At 41.8% G+C, this 16513-nt stretch overlaps 1 protein-coding gene across 8 annotated transcripts in view; it reads right to left on the bottom strand.

Moving 5' to 3' along the window:
• Nucleotides 1–705: 705 nt before the first annotated feature.
• Nucleotides 706–16513, bottom strand: part of cacna1ba (calcium channel, voltage-dependent, N type, alpha 1B subunit, a) — a 129513-nt gene continuing 113705 nt past the window's right edge. For all 8 annotated transcript variants that reach the window (XM_037097238.1, XM_037097240.1, XM_037097241.1 and 5 more), the window contains 8 exons: nucleotides 15382–15503; nucleotides 14628–14809; nucleotides 12399–12528; nucleotides 10322–10441; nucleotides 7622–7660; nucleotides 6359–6593; nucleotides 3424–3641; nucleotides 706–2344 (listed from right to left, as the gene is read on the bottom strand). In XM_037097238.1, coding sequence (XP_036953133.1) covers nucleotides 1790–2344; nucleotides 3424–3641; nucleotides 6359–6593; nucleotides 7622–7660; nucleotides 10322–10441; nucleotides 12399–12528; nucleotides 14628–14809; nucleotides 15382–15503 — 1601 coding nt within the window. In that variant the 3' untranslated portion in view covers nucleotides 706–1789. The remainder of the gene's footprint in view (nucleotides 2345–3423; nucleotides 3642–6358; nucleotides 6594–7621; nucleotides 7661–10321; nucleotides 10442–12398; nucleotides 12529–14627; nucleotides 14810–15381; nucleotides 15504–16513) is intronic.

Raw genomic sequence — 16513 nt, 5'->3', positions numbered from 1 at the left:
CCAACACACACGCACGCACGCACACACACACACACACACACACACACACACACACACACACACACACACACAGACAGGATTGGATCCCCCCCCTTGCTACTCTGGGTCCACACACTCTTTAACCTCTAAGTTTCAGACACCAGCTGACCAACACACACTGTGTAGTCTAAATAGCACAGGAGCTCGATGGCTCACACTGTGAGTCCCTCACCAAAAAGAAGAAAGAAAGAATTTCCACAAGTTGGCCAGAGCAGGTAGCTGACCGTGTCTAAAATCTATACATGCACACTGTGTTACTGGCATTGATGTAATTTGTTTGATATATTGATGCAGTCTCATAGTTGTTAAATGCTCGCATAGCATTTCCACAATGTGGATTCGTCCTCATCCATACACAAATTTATGGTTTTATCAAAAACAAGAAAAATAATTGACTTTCATACGGTCATTGTTCCATTCCTGTCCTGTCTGCTACCTAAGCAGACGGTAGGTGTCATTTCTCTGCTTGCAGATAAGGCTTCCTGTACAACATGTTTTCCTGCAGAGCTACATACAGAATGAACCAAACATCTACTCAGGTGTGGATGCATATGACGTTGCATCTTTTTCTACAGTATATCTAAAAGGATAGGCACTTTGTCTTAAAACATCGCAAAGAAGTCTGTAAGAAACATTAGACCTGAAAGGATGGCAAACCGTAAGCAGTTCACATAAAACAAAACTTTGTTGTTTTTTTTTTTCATGTCATACAAAAAACGCACACAATGAAAAGAGAACATCTACAAGGAAATTTTTTATAGAAAACAAATCAGTCAGTCTCGTACTTTTCACTACCATGCGCTGCTTCACTCTTGAAGTTTGCAAGAAACGTTTAACTGTCCATGTGACAGCACATCACCTGTTCAACTGACACAAAGGGAATGTCATAAAGGATTAGGCATCATCATGGAATGGTAGAGTCCTAAACTACAGAACAACACAGCTGTTTTTACAGTGTCTTGATGTCTTTGAGGTTTGCCAACATCTGAAACTCACTTCACTAAACTATTGACCTGTTTTGTATGACTTGCAGTGCCATCACTTTCTGTTGAAACCACCATACTGGCTCTCAAACACACACCAAACCGTGAGCTACTGTCTACTTCTGTCTCCAATTAATGAAACTTTAGGTTTAGCAACAAAGTTAGCTTCCCACACTCCCCCTGAAGAATCCTGTTTGTAGCAAAGCAGCATGTGCAATGCAACTTCTATCCAATTTAATGTGAATAGAACTTTACTGCTCAGTTATCGGAAAACAAATCACCTTCAAGCAAAACAGCAAAGGATTAGTATGGTTTCCCTGGAATATAGACTGGAGAATACCACACAGCAGCATCCAAATTTTTAATTGGATCCTCCCCTGCCTTCCAAAGTGTGGAGGTGTTATCATCCTTATATATACTCTTTGTTTATTACTGCTGTTTGAGCATCAGTATGGTGGTGCCAACACAATGCTGAAGTCTAAGCAAACCAAGCTACGTTAAGACATCTGATCTGATATCTCTCCTGTTTCAGAATGCTACTTGCCCTTTGATAATGATGACGCCTTTTTGTTCACATTCAAATGTAACCCACTTCCAGCTCTCTCGCTGTTGAGATGTTGAGATCTCAAACCTTTGCTCTCCAAGTTAGGATTCAAATACAACATTAAACGCACACAGTGACAATGTAAACTAAAGACTTTAAAGAAGATGATAAAACTCATCACAATTCCTCAAAAATGCATTAAAAAGGTTGGTTTAAAGCCATGCTAGCACCATTCGTCCTCCTCTGCCTCCTGGTAATACCTGGGTGCCCTAACGCCAGAGCCTGGGCTGGTGCTGCCCCCAAAGCTGAAGTGGTATCCATTGGGCACCCCAAGGTTCTGCTGTGGAGCAGGAAGCAGGGCCCCCATCATGCGAGGCAGTGCGGTCCGAGATGAACGACCGGCATGGGGGCTGGGCGTCAGTGACGCCGCATCCTGGAAGACGTCCAGCTGGTCCCGGAGGCTGCTGTACAGGCTACCCAGGGCCTCGTCATGGCCCTGGCCCAAGAAGGGCTCAGAGCTGATACGAGTGACGGGGCAGGGGAAGTGACGGGAGCCGCTGTGCCGGAGGGCATTGTGCTCCGACAGGCCACGGCTCAGCCGGCCGGGGCTCAGAGAGGCCTGGCTGGACACAAAGTGCACAGGGGAGGAATTGGCAGTCTTGTAGGCCACCCCAGGCCGCGGGGTAAGGGGGGTCTGGGGGAGCTGGCGACGCCCGCGGCTTGGCGTGCTAGAACTGGAGCTCAATGCCACTGGGCTGCCTTTAACCCAACCACTGCCCTAGATGAAAATTGGACAAGCAATTTGAAACGATGAGGAAAATATGTAAGAGAGAAAAGAAAAAGGGAAGGAAACAGGGACAGGGCCGCAGGAGGGAGGAAAGGAAAGGAAAGACACCAACATGTGACATGTGATGACATAAAAAAGATGACAGAGGACAGATGAGATAGAAAAAACACGGACAGAGAAGACAGAAAGGAAAAAAAACAAGGGTTGATGGAAAGGCAGCGACAGAGAGACAACATGGATGGAAAATGATGAAAAGAGAAAGTGGGAAAAGAAGTGAAAGGCCATGAGAGGCTGCACTACAGGCAGACAGAGGAGAGGTAGCTGTAAGAGCATGCAGAGATATCGCAGTAAAACACCAACATACCAACTATCAACACGCTATCTGGGCCATGATGTTGACCTGCTCTATTAGTCATCCTAATGTTCAATGTGCAGATTTATATCATACTGTCATTACAAAATATATCCAACAGTATGCTGAATTAACTGTAAAGGTACTAAATCAGCAAAATATGTTTTATAAGTTGCTGTTGGATATAAAACAATACCAAACACATTTCTCCTTATTTAACTTTCCTTTCCTACATCTGATCGACCAAAAGGAAGACATGGCGTACATGTTGAGGACTGTTTTAAGTTCAGTTCAGTTATAAGTTCAGTTCTATTCAGTTCAATAGGACAAGTAAATTATTTTAAAATGAACTGAACAAGCAATAATACATATGGTTGTTATGTTATTTTCATTCAAACAGTATTGTTTTGTGAAATATTTACATCTGGAGGTCAAAGGAATGAAACCAGAGGCCTGATTATCATATTAAGTTCCAAAATGTGTCTGAAAGAAAACCTTTCTAGAAACTGTTATGAGCAGCAGCAGTGGCTTTTGGAGCGTTAGTGCTCTGTGGCCTAAGTTTTTGTTTGTTTTTTATAATTCTGTTTAGACTGATATGAGAATTCAGAGACAGTCATCACTGTCCTGTGAACTCCAAACTCATCAAAACTGTTCAGAATCCTCCTCACGTGGCCTAAAGCCCTGTCTGGTCCTGCTCTATAGGCCTGCGCCCTCCCACCTGCTTGTTGCTGGTTTCCTGCACCTCGCTGGGTGAGGCAGCGCAGCTAGCGGTGGCAGATTTGGTGTGGCAGTGCTCCCGGCTGCAGTAGCGGTCACAAGAGTAGTAGCGCTGCTTGTCGGCCGAGGAGTGGTGGTGTTTCCTTTCATGGGAGCGTCCACGGTCGTGGGCTCGCTCTCTGGATGCAGCTGGGTCAGATGCTGGTTCTCCTGGTGCACCTGGGGAGAAGGACAGCACATCAGCATGAAAACTGATTTGTCTGTTTTCAAGATAACATAAGGGTCGCGACATCTGTGCCTCTCGGTGTTTGTCTTCAATAGGAATCAAGTAAATGGAACTCAGCCATCATTTCAGTTCACTGTTCACACCTGTCTTCTTCATACAGTGGCATGTCAGTCGTGTCAGTGTTGAGGAGAGAGATGCAGCAAGGGTCCCTAGATGGAACTGTGCAGTAAGCAGTAAGTGACATGTAGTAATGTCATTGTAACATCTGATTAATGCTTTAAAAGGGTGAATTGTAACCCAAATGTTCCTGGGCGTGTGGAATTTAACTGTGGCTAGTGGCTTTGTGGAGCTGTACAATTGAACTAGTAACATCAGGGTGCTAACTAACTGCTGCTGCTCCTTCATGGACAACCCAACCTACCTCAATGATACCTTGGACCTCATGTTAATACTGTACATATCCTTTAGTTTATTTAGTCCATTTTATTCGTATCCATTATTTATGCTTCATCTTACTTGCTTTTGTGTTTGAGCACTTAACTGGCTGTGTACTTAACGTGCTGACTTATTTGTATCTGTGTAAAACTACTCAACATGCCTTAAATTGCCCCCCAGGAACAAATAAAGTATTTCGAATTGAATTGAATTGAACTGAATGCTCACAATAATAGCATTAATATATCAATACTAATATTCAACAGGTACAGTGTATACCATGTTTACCATGTTAGTTAAGCATGAGAGAATGGTGGCTTAAAGGTTAGAGATGTGTGTGTGTACCCCAGATTGGCACAATAAACCTGGGTAAAGAAAGTGAAAGACAGACCCTGCCCCTACATCATAACCACCACTGGGGTGCCTTTGAGCAAGACTGCAGTTGCACTATGCAAATTTCCAGCTTTGAATTTCTTAACTGTGTGAATGTGATTAGGAGGTTCCTGGCAAAGAGATCATTGCTTTCAGTGACACCTCCCTGAATAGATACCGTAATTTAAAAAAATATATGTTAACAGAGTTGCTATCAGCACGACTGCACACTTGGACAAACATACTGGACAAAGTCAAAGGTTCTTTCTGGACGGTGTTGGATTCCACTCTCAGGTTTTAGTGTAGAGCATCTCATATTTGTTAACAATCTCTTTCAGATGTTCCTCTGAACTTGAGGAAAATTTTGTGTGAATACACAATACATTAAAGCAACACTATGTAGAATTTGGCATTTTGTGCAATTTGACGCCTCGCACAGATTCTGAGTGCGACACCACTGTGATAAATACAAATCCCAGGTGTGTTCCAGTTTGTCAGATGTAATGTAGGTGTTAACTACAAACAAAACTCATGATATGAGAACAATGTGAAGTGTTGAAGTAAACATGTGAACACGCTGGGATCCTACCCTCACTGAAGTTACATAGGGCATAAACAAGAGACAGAGACACCAATCACCCTGTCACAAGACACTGCAGCATTAACATGATTCTGATGCTGTTAGCTTAAGGTCAGAAAGTTATCATGTTGCTTTAAATAATAAAAAGGCAAACAAATAAAACAATCGAATACCAGCGATCAGGGCATTTAGTTGAGACTGTCTATAAATTACCAGGTTGTTGGCTGTTCATGTCTGTCAGTCTCTTTTATCTGAGAAATAAAGAGCACATGAATGTAGCTACAGTGTGTGACCCAGAGAGCATCGCTGATCGTCATCACAGCCGAGAACCTGCAGCATGGCCCCACCCACTCAGCTGTTAACCCCATAAACCAAGGGTTACTACAGATTGAGTCACCGTGATGTCGAGCTAACATCAATTGTCACCTCCTGGTGGACAATTGGCAGCAGATTTGCATTATGTGAAATCAGCAGTCTTGCTTATTTCTGTTGTCCTTTTCAGCGGAAACTGTAATGTTTCAAGATTTAAAGTTAAACACACTCGTCTAACCTGATCTGACATTCTGCTTGTTTATTTCATTTACTGTGTAGCTTTACTGGCATATTTGATGTCTACCTGACATTGCAGTTTTGGACCAACTGCTAATTTTGACTATTATAAAATCAAGCTACCTTTTCCTTTAATCTGTGACCCAACAGGTAAATGAGGTCTCCAACCTATTGTTAGTGAAAGTGTCAGGCGTGTGTTTTAGATTAATTAGATGTATACACTTTGAGATAAGATCAAAAAGTGGAATTGTATGTAAGCCAGTGCATGATTCAGGGGTTTTCTACCCAGAAGTTGTAGTAAACAAACATTGTGATGGGAGTCTAAATATTCTTTAATAACCATGTTTGATAAATATGGGTAACATACTTATGGTATGCCCATGAGGATAGCAGTCCAGAATACATTAACCTCAGGCTCAAGGATACAGATCCTCAGGACCTCAAATTATGAGGACATTACTAACACTCGGTGTAATAACTACACGCCATTTATGGCAGATTTTGTTTGTGAAAAATATGCCCTGTGTACATACCTAATCTGTCTACATGCAAACAGCTCGAACTTGCCAAGAAGAGATACTGATGTAGCCACCTACCTCACAGTACCTGCCTGTCTACTTTACTTTTGACAGGAGATCTAGGATGACAAGTGTTTCATATTCCATATCCTAATTATGGTAGTGACAGACACAGATTAATTGAACAATACCAGATTTGGTCAGGGCATAGTATATAAATCACATCTGAATACTGTGTGTGTGTGTGCTGACTAACCAGCAGAGCTGGCTGGTTGTCCACCCAGAGGTGTATCCAAAGACCTCTGCCTTTTCTCTCTGTCTCGGTCTTTATCTCTCTCTCTACGGTGGTGGCAGCGGTGGTGATGGTGATGGTGGTGTGGTCGGTCCTGGCTGGATTTCTCCAGGGTGTAGTCCCTCAGGTTGACCTCTTGGGGGCGCTGTGGGGCTGCAGTGGAGGCTGAGCGCTTCATTGGACTGGTGTCAGGAACAGACTGAGGGAGGACAGAGAGGAACAGAGAGGCTCACTGAGAATCATGCTTGACACAAGGTTTCAGTACCTGTAATTCTGATATAACACCTGACACACCAAACTTCACCTACAGCTCCGACTTGACTGCAATGTTGTCTATTCAAGGATGATGGGACAGGTCTTCCATTCAAATCGGTGGGAGGTGATTCATTTAAAGGTGAGCTGAGACTGACTCCCTATTTTCACTATCGTTTTTAAACATGTCTTAACTTACAGGTGTCTATGAGACTTCTGGACACAAAGTAAAGAAATGACTGATACGTTTAAAGACTAGAGGCTTGATAAAGGATTGGATAAAGGATAAAGTCCTCTATCCAGTGGGAGACTGGATAGACCAGTTTCTCTATTACTGTTTGTCAATTTTAACCATAAAAACTCTGCTCATGTTTTACCTGGATCACAGAAAAGTGCTTACAATACCACAGAGAAGTCATGGCTTCCCTAATATGTCTGGGATTTTGTATGGGTCATTCTACGATTACATTTATATAACGCACAAGAATTAAGAATGTCTAAGTTAAAATGGGGTACTGCTGGGGCAGAAGCTCAGCACCTCTAAAGTTCTGACTATAGCCCTGCAGGGACCCTGTTTACACTTCCATCTTGTGATATCATGTACACAGAATCAATTGTATGTATGATCAGGTAGAATGGAAATACACTGTTAACCATCATGCTACAGCACTGCATACAGCACTGCATGCTCACCCTGTAAAAATAGCATGATAAGTAATGCTGGTAAGTAACACATGCAGTGCAGTCTGACAGGTGTTATTTCTGAAGGTTGGACGTTTTCAAAGCCTACACAGAGCACAGGTCGTGCTCACGATCCAGAATGACACTAGTTGTACGGTGATACACTATTAACCATGTGACAATGACAATATACTGTGTACAATTTAACTGGTCACCCAGCTGGACCTGATGCATCTGCATGACGTCCCACCACAGTCAAGAACATACACATGTTGTGTGATAGTTTGTACATACAGCTAGATGGATCCCTGGAGAGTGGCGTGAGTTGCTCCACTATTACCAAGAGAGGGATGAAGACCAGGAGAGGAGCAGAGAGAGAGAGAGAGTACAAGATCAGTAAACGTTATCATTTGTGGTTATAGATGTGTTCATATATTATCCTTTAGGGCACTTTGTACATCATTTTATAGATAATAATAACCGTTTTATTGTACAAAAGAAAGTCAGAAATTGTCATATGCAACACATAGTGGCTTCAGGTACTATAAGTTCATTATAGAAAAAAAAAAAATCTTTTCATACAATCAGTATTTTTCTTCCTTTTAATGAATAGCCTGAATTTAGACTGCTAAAAGTAAAATGTACTCCATCAGCATCAGAAGTGAATAAACAAAGGAAATCTGAATATTCATGTTAAAGTTGCTGGAACCTTTGAATGTAACAACTTTATCACATATATAAGTAACAGTTTATGACTCTGGGAGCTGTGTTGTAGCATCTGGTAGGGTCCCCCAATACATACTACTCCAGCGGAGAGGAGGCCAGATTAAGAGAATTCACAGATAACACATAAGTGGGCTAAATAGGACCTGCAGGGTCTTATCTGGAACAGGGAAACAGGGGACTCCGCCTGTAGCAAGCTTGCCAGCGAGCATCTAGTGGGAAGGCCCTGGCAGTCAGGCAAAGCTAGAAAAAAACTGCATGAACCTGCTGACCACCTGCAGGGATGGATACTGGTCATTGTGAGATGGACAGCAGGTAAAGACAGGGACCCATGCTTCTGGGGATGTTGAATGTCAGCTCTCTGTCAGGGAAGGAGCCAGAACTAGAGCGCAAGGTGGAGCAGTAACAACTAGAAATAGGTGGGCTCGCCTCTGTGCACAGCACTGAGTCTGAAGCCAAACTCCTACGAGGGGGGCTGGTCTCTGTCCTGCTCTGGAGGCAGCTGGTGGGTGTGGGTACACTCACCAGTACTGTCCTCCAGTAGAACAAGAGAGTCCCCGCCTCAGACAGGACTAACTGTCGTTTGTGCATATGCACTTAAAATAATGCCCTCTCAGAGTTGCATGGTGGTTTTCAGGGAAATATACTGCCCAGGGACTCTATAGCTCACGTCCACCGAATGATGGAGTAGTCCAAGGGTGGTGGTGTGTGTCTTCCCAGCACCCACTCCCTGTGCTTCTTTCAGCACATCAGTGTGATTGTGACTCTCAGAGATATCTCTAAGAACATATAAGCCTCCATTCCCTATGTTCTTGCCTGCCAGGCTTGTTATCTGGAGAGGAACCGACAAGAGCATACACCGCTAATTAAAATGGGGCTCTGCACATACTGTATTAGGACGTGATGAGACTGGGGGTTTGTTTTAAGACAAGCCCTGGCTACTTCAGTTGTTTAGGAGAATACTGCAACTCTGCTTTGTTGTGTCACTCCAGAAATGTTGAGGAGAGGAGAAGGCTAATTTTAGCTTATAGGTGAACTTAAACTTTAAGTCCCATATCAGGAAAAGGAACTGAGTGTGGGTTTTATCTTCTGTTCTACTTGACTGTGAACAGAGCAGGAGGCCAGACTGCTCCATGTCACCACAACACAAAGAAAGATCTTAAAGAGGAGAGCGGGTCTTTACAGATGTCATATCCTGATCCTGGCGAAGTTGAGCTCAAATTAAGTGAAGGAAACGCGATCTATCAATGGTGAAAGATAAACTGCTATGACTGAGGCTGGAGTCCCAGAGTTCAGACTGGACACTTCAGTTCCCATCACACTCAGCAGCAAGCAATTTCCAAAAGGCCAGCATTAATTGAATTGGCCAGAGGATTTCCTGCCCTCTGTTCCAAAAGGTGAGAAAAATAAGACAGCAAGTCAACAAGGCAACCCCCCGCCCTTGTTCCTTACATCCTCTCATTAATCCCCCACTCTAGATTCTCTCTCTTCTACAGTAACCCAATTACTTTCTTCCTCTACCAGTAAATCTTGGGCCCAACGTCATTTGGAGCCACTATCATCTATTCAGTCGGCAGTAGGAGAAAAACGATACTGGACAAATAGCTGGCAGCCTGCCATGATGTAATCTGATTACCACAGAACTCTCCTCTGCAGCGAGGGCAGGATCAACAACAGCTCATCCAAGTGGGCTGTGAAAGGAATGCACTTTAAATGAATGAATCGATCAACATCAACATCACTCAGGAAATGAGGAGCTTATTATATTTCTCAGGCTCTACTGAAAGATTCATTTAGAGGTTTTCAGCCTTAACTGGATGAATAGTGAGTCCCAGCTACCCCATGCTATTTCAAGCCAAACGTTTTGGTTTATTCGCCACCAGTCACTGAGAATGTTCAGATATGATGCACTATATTCGACATCTCTCATGTCCAAGAAAGACACAGAGTATGTTTGAGCTTGCAAGTGGAAATCAGAGGTGTACTGCATGTTAGGTGCAGTCTGAACTATCACAAGCCTTTTCCACAGTGAAGCTACAAGAAAAACGACACGACATCAAAAACAAAAATGCACAATATACTGTAAATGAGACTCACATATTACCAACGTTAACTACAGTAAAGGTCTTCGTTTTTTGTTGACTAAACCTACTATAATATACAAATGAAGTGTGACTATAAATAATTTGCATTTTTATCTAATGACTAAGACCACAACTTAATCAAAATCAGGTAAGAAAATGACCACAGGTTTGAAAGCCGAGGCGTTACCTGCAGCTCAGCATTGAGTCGAGGCATAGAAGCAGCTCTGCCCTGGTTCTCCAGACCTGAGCCTGGGGCTGGGATTGTACTGCTGACACTGGTCTCCATCTTCCGCATCTCCACCGACTCCTGCAGACAAACTTGATTCCATTAGCATCATTGATACAGATAAAGAGATGGATCCAAGAAATGTTCTCACTTTCTTTGATATAGTGAGATGGGATATTTTTCTTTAATTTCTTGGGAAATAAAGCATAGATCTTAAATCAGGTATATTTAGGTGTCAGGTATCTGTGTGAGCACAACTTAAAGTGGACTGTTAGGTCTTTGCAGAGGTATAGTCATGCACAAAATTTTCCATCAAGTTGTCGGGAACATGTGTATCGCGACAGACTTCAGTTCCAATGATTTCTATAGCTGTTTCTGTGATGGAATGAGTGGAACACAAACTGCTTGAAAGGAATCTTGGGAACCTGTTCACCAACATCAAGCATTCCGCCTGTGATTTGGGTGTGTGATCACTGACATACAACTCACAAATATAGTACAGTTGTGCTTTCTCCAAATTAGGAACACTGCAAAAGTGTAAAACTTTCTGTCTTAAACAGAAACAATCCATGTGTTCATCTCATCACGCCTGGATTACTGTAACTCAGCCAAAGGTCATTGTCCATCTCCAGCTTGTTCAGAACTCAGCTGCCAGACTTTTAACTAATTCTAAAAGACATGACCATATAACTCCCATCCTTGCAATGCTAAAATGGCTACCCGTTAAATCTAAAACTGATTTTAAACTTTTACTGATTACTTTTAAAGCCCTACATGGTCTTGCTCCTACTTCATCATATATTTACTTGTACCCTATGAACCTAGTTGCTGCCTGCGCTCCTCAGGTAGGACCCTCCTGACTGCTTCTCCAACAGATCAAAAATATACATACAGTAACTTCAATAATCAATTTTGGTGATTAAAGAAAGTTGTGTGAATCAAATGTTCTTCGTAGTATGACCTCTTAGCTTCTTCTGAGAGACTATGATTGATAACAGCTGGTGACCTTTCTGGGACCATTTTTATAGGGTTTGTTTGATACACCCATTGCTCAGTCAGTCTAAGAAGCTCAGCATTGATCTGATTATTGATTTGAACAAGTCAGGTAAGTCACTTGGAGCCATTTTAAAGCAGTTACAGATCCAAAGATCAACTGTACAAACAACCATTTCGAAGTGTAAAGTGCACGGCATGGCTGTGTCACTGCCAGATCCAGAAGAAAACACAAACTATCACCTGCTGCTGGGAGTAAACTGGTCAGGATGGTCATGAGTCAACCAAAAACCAACAAAAAGCAAGTCTGCAATGAATTGCATAAGTTGCAGAATTGCTGGAAGTAATGCGTCAGGTCTTTAACTCAAAGATCACCAGACCTACTGTTGAGCGTGGTGCTGGTAGTATTATGCTGTGGGGCTGTTTTTCTGCCAGTGGATCTGCTGCTCTAAAGAAAGTAAATGGAATAATGAAGTAGGAGGATGTTCTCCAGATTCTTCACCATCAACTCATCAGCAGAAGATTGGCTCTTGGTTGCAGTTGGGTGTTCCAACAGGACAATGATCCCAAATACGTATCAGAAGTGGTGTATGGTGGTGCTGATGTATGTTTGATCCAGTAGATTTGGTCACATTTTCAGGGGATAGAAAAAAATAATTACTGAACCAAACTTCATGAATGTTTTTGTGACAAAATAGTTTTTGTTCCACTCATTCATCACAGAAACATGAGAGCTGTAGACATCATTGGAACTGAAGACTGGCATGTTATACATGTTCTTTACAAGTGGAATGAGACTTTTGACCATGACTGTATGTGCTTCCAACTTTTGTATATTTACTTGACAGTTGTTCACATTAACACTTACTTGAATACTTTTTTAACAGATATCTAACCTCCTTAGAACATTCTGGCATCTAACATGACCAAGCCATAGCTATAGATACTTGGGATACATTGTATGTACAATGGATGTACCTCTATGCAACAATGAGTGCTTCAAATGAGTAAACATTAATATTTAGAGATATATTACATCCAGTACCTGAATAACAGCAGTGTCCGGTGTGTCCTCTGAGGGGCCCCTGGACATGTTTCTCTTCTTAGCTCGGGGTGCCTCCTTGGGTTTCTCCATCACCCAGGAAGATGACGCCTTGATGTGATCATGACCTGGCCTGTGTGTTACATCAGTCACAGCTCAGCATAGTAATAATAATATTAAAAATACTCCTTCTACTCCTCCTACTGCTCCTCCTCCTCCTACTACCACTACTACTACTACTACTACTACTACTACTAATAATAATAATAATAATAATAATAATGATAAGATGATGCTACACATTGTTCTGGAAGTAATATTTCTAGAAAACAGTGGAAATGTTTTAGTGTTTCGAAACTAATATATGAATGCAGGAAATTAGTCTTGTGGTAGACATCTTGAGGATTTCTTTTTTGCTCTTAAAATGCTCTTTAAAGCTTAAAATATTTACAAAACATGGAAAATTGCACTTTGAGATATTTTACTTAAAGTACTGTACATGCCATGGGCACTACTACTTTGTTCCTTTGGAAATAACTACTACCAATACCGCAACTACTGCTGCTACTTCTACTACTACTAAATCAACTACTACTACTGCTAATATACTGCTACTACTACCACTTAGAATAAAAACAACTTTATGTATTCTACAAAATAGATTTACATGAAAAATAAAACACAATAAGCACAATAAAATAACAATTTTGGATAAAATATAATAAACAACAATAAAATAATACATAATATTGTAGTGCACTGCACATGAATTGGAACTGTTGCAGCATATATATCAACATCCAAAGTGGTCAAAAGCCTGTGATTCTACTCTAGTCAGTCAGAACTGAGGAAGGTTTGAGGTGAAATGCCTTTAAGATCTAGAGCCCAGTTCTCAAATGCTCACACTGATCTATAGTTCAGAGTACAATTTAACCTGTTGTTTTTTTGTCGCAACAAGGCAACACTTCATGGATATATGGTGAATTATAAGTGGTTATTACACAGATCCAAAATATACATCTGTTTTGTGTTTACTGAAGAAGAGAGGATAATTTTTAGCATTAGTATTTAGTATTTTAGTATTTAGTAGTATTATTCAGCACATACTGATATCACTGAACACATGGTGGAAAAAACACAAATAGGTCAAGCAGCACAGTCACAGCAGTAGTTTTCACGTACACATATACTGTATTTATCAAACAGATGCAACAGGCTGGAGTCACAGTTTGTGTGTTATATGTTTGAGAGTTTGCAGTTTTCACAAAATTATTTACGAGATGGTCGTGTAACCTACAGGCGGTGACACGCTGACAGAGGTTGATTATATTCTGCTGCCATCTTAGTAAATCAGGCACTGAATACAGATAGAACCCAACCACAAATTCAATGAAAATCACTACACATATGTGCAGTGTAATTTTCTCAGTAACTCAGTCTTAATCTTTTTTTCTTAAAGGTCCCATATTGTAGAAAGTAGAGCCTGATGAGGCTTGATCGCAGATATTCTTGTATAGGCATATATATATAGTCCAGGATTACACTACATTTTTGAGATTATAATGCAGAGAAAGGTTATTATAGTAATTAAAATTATTACTTTCCCAGAGACGTTTACTGTTTCAGTGCACTGTTTATTGTAACACAGTAAAATATCCTGCCTCCATTAAATATCTTAGCCACAAGTGTTTGATAGCACAGCCGTGGTTACAAGAACCCTTCCTACAGCGCTGATGTGGAACCCTGCTGTGAGAGCTGACCAGTCAGAGCAGACTGGTCCTTCAGTGGGGGAACTTAGAGGGTCAGGCACTAAAATGGAATCGACCTTAAAGTGATAGTTTGGGCCTTTTGATGTGGGGTTGTTTGAGGTACTTATCCCTAGTCAGTGTGATACCTGCAGGAGATGGCCATCATCTTGCTTGCTGCTGGTTCAGTTTAGGTGGTACAAAGCGCTGCTTCCTGCCAGCATTGCATGCTGTTTCTCCGCTCCAGCAGGGAGCTGACGGTCATCTACTGCAGGTAACACACTGACTAGGGCTAAGTACCTCATACAAACATGCATACATCAAAAGACCCATACTATCCCTTTAAAGCAGTAAACTACCCATCAACCTGCTAAAAACCTACCTTCATTCAAAGTGTTGATGTTGTAAAGTCACACTTTTACACTGGACGTAGTCTTTAGTTTTGATGTGTTAACTTAAGTTTGGTTTTCTGAAGCGTTGAACTTACAGCGTGCCTCCATTGGTGAGGGAGTTGGAGCTAGGTCTGGTCTGTGGCTGAGACTTGGCATGGGATTTGGGCTGGGGCTGAAGCATGCTGGGAGGCTCCACACTGTTTAACATCATAGGCAGATCTTTCTCCTGCATGTGAGTCAGAGGCAGCAATGGCTTAAACAGAGCCCCGACCTTGCACTGTGGAGGAGAGACGGATGGCAACATGCTGAAGACATTCAGAGGCAGCAGGCAGAATATTGTTGGAACCAGGTCTGACAGCGGGGGCTTAGTGCCAACACAGATGTGAAGACTTGGGCCAGAATATTCATTTCTTGCAGTCATGCTTATATGTAGTACATGTGTGCTTATATTAACATGCACCTGTGCAGTAGATGTGCAAGGTTGCAATAACCCCCAGCGAGCAGACAAATGCAGGTTTGGCTGTGACTGGTACATGTACATTAAATATCAGCTCTGTGCTTTTACCCTGAAAACACTGTATTGGGTAAGCTGTAGAAATGTTTTGTAATCCACTACTTAATGGCGAGTGGATACAAAAGTACTATCGTTGCATGTGTGTATACATGCAGGCAAACAGTGAAAGTGTGTATCAGTGTGTGCAGGCATGATTTATGTGGCTGCATGCAAACAGGTTTGCAGTACTGCATTAAATGTGTGCGTGCTGCAGTGCATGTGTGTGTGTGCGAGTGTGTGTGTTTGTGCAGTGTGTGGTGTGTAGTGTGCAGGCACGTGAGGTGTGCATGTCGTACCTGGGAGCCTGACGCACTCTGTTGCTGCTGCTGCTGCATCTGCAGCCTCCTCGCTCGGTTCTGCTTATAGTAGTCGAAGATCATCAGGGCCGCATAAACCTTCCCTACTGTCAGTTCATTGGCTGAGGAGGTGAGGAGAGGAGAAATTATGAGAAGAAAGAAAACAGGAAAAAGGAGAGGAGAGGAGAGGAGAGGAGATACTGCTGACTCATTCCTCTCTTGTCTTTCCATCTCGTTTTGCCTGCCTGTCTCCCTAATGGTTTAGTTTAAACAAAATGACCTTCTTACAGTGAGTGATTAGATAAATTCCATGTTTAAAATATAGTTTCAAGGTAAAAAAACACCCAGCATTTTGACAGATTTGAATGGAAATGCCTTTGTGTTATGTGGTAAACACAATTCTTACCAAAGGGTGGCAGCAATAGCAAAGTCCTCAACTGCACAGGGCAGTCTTTACAGGCACTAATGCTGATGGACACACAAATACCGACCCGCGCCACTGTTTGTCAGACTGCTGTAAGTAGAAATCTTTCACTTTTATTTCTGCGCACAACAATAAAGGCCATTTATCGCATTTCTTGCATCTTAAAAACACTCCAGCGGTCTCTGATGTTGGTTAAAGGTAGATCTTTGATAAATGAGAGAAACGTAGAAAACATATATGATGGATTGCAATAAATGAGCTGAAGTTCTCTGTTTTATAATTCAGAGTAGGGTAGGTGTAGCCAATATTTGAATACAAGAAAGTTTTGTGCGTGCACAAGGAACATTCACATTTTTTTTTTATCCCCATGTCCCTATAGGACAATGGTGACCTGGTATGATTAAAACATTTTCTTTTTTCCAAATGAGGTTATTAGTCAATGGCTCTGACAGGGTAACGCCAAAGAACCTTGTATAAGAGAAAAGCAGCCATATTATCTCATTACATACTGTCACGATGGTAATAACTCAGAGGCGTTCAGGGTCGATTTACTTAATGATGAGCTTTCCTTTATGAATATGAGCTAGTTTGAGCTAGGCTAGCTGAGTTAGTTAGGGTGTGAACATTTATAGCTGAACTTTGACATTAAGACATTGTTTGATTATAAAGTTAGTGTATAATGAAAGAAAACTGTAGTAATACACTGTG

This window comes from Acanthopagrus latus, chromosome 5, assembly GCF_904848185.1.
Source record: "Acanthopagrus latus isolate v.2019 chromosome 5, fAcaLat1.1, whole genome shotgun sequence".
NCBI lineage: Eukaryota > Metazoa > Chordata > Actinopteri > Spariformes > Sparidae > Acanthopagrus > Acanthopagrus latus.
Note: the sequence above shows the minus strand (reverse complement) of the source record. Positions and strands in the feature narration are given on the sequence as shown.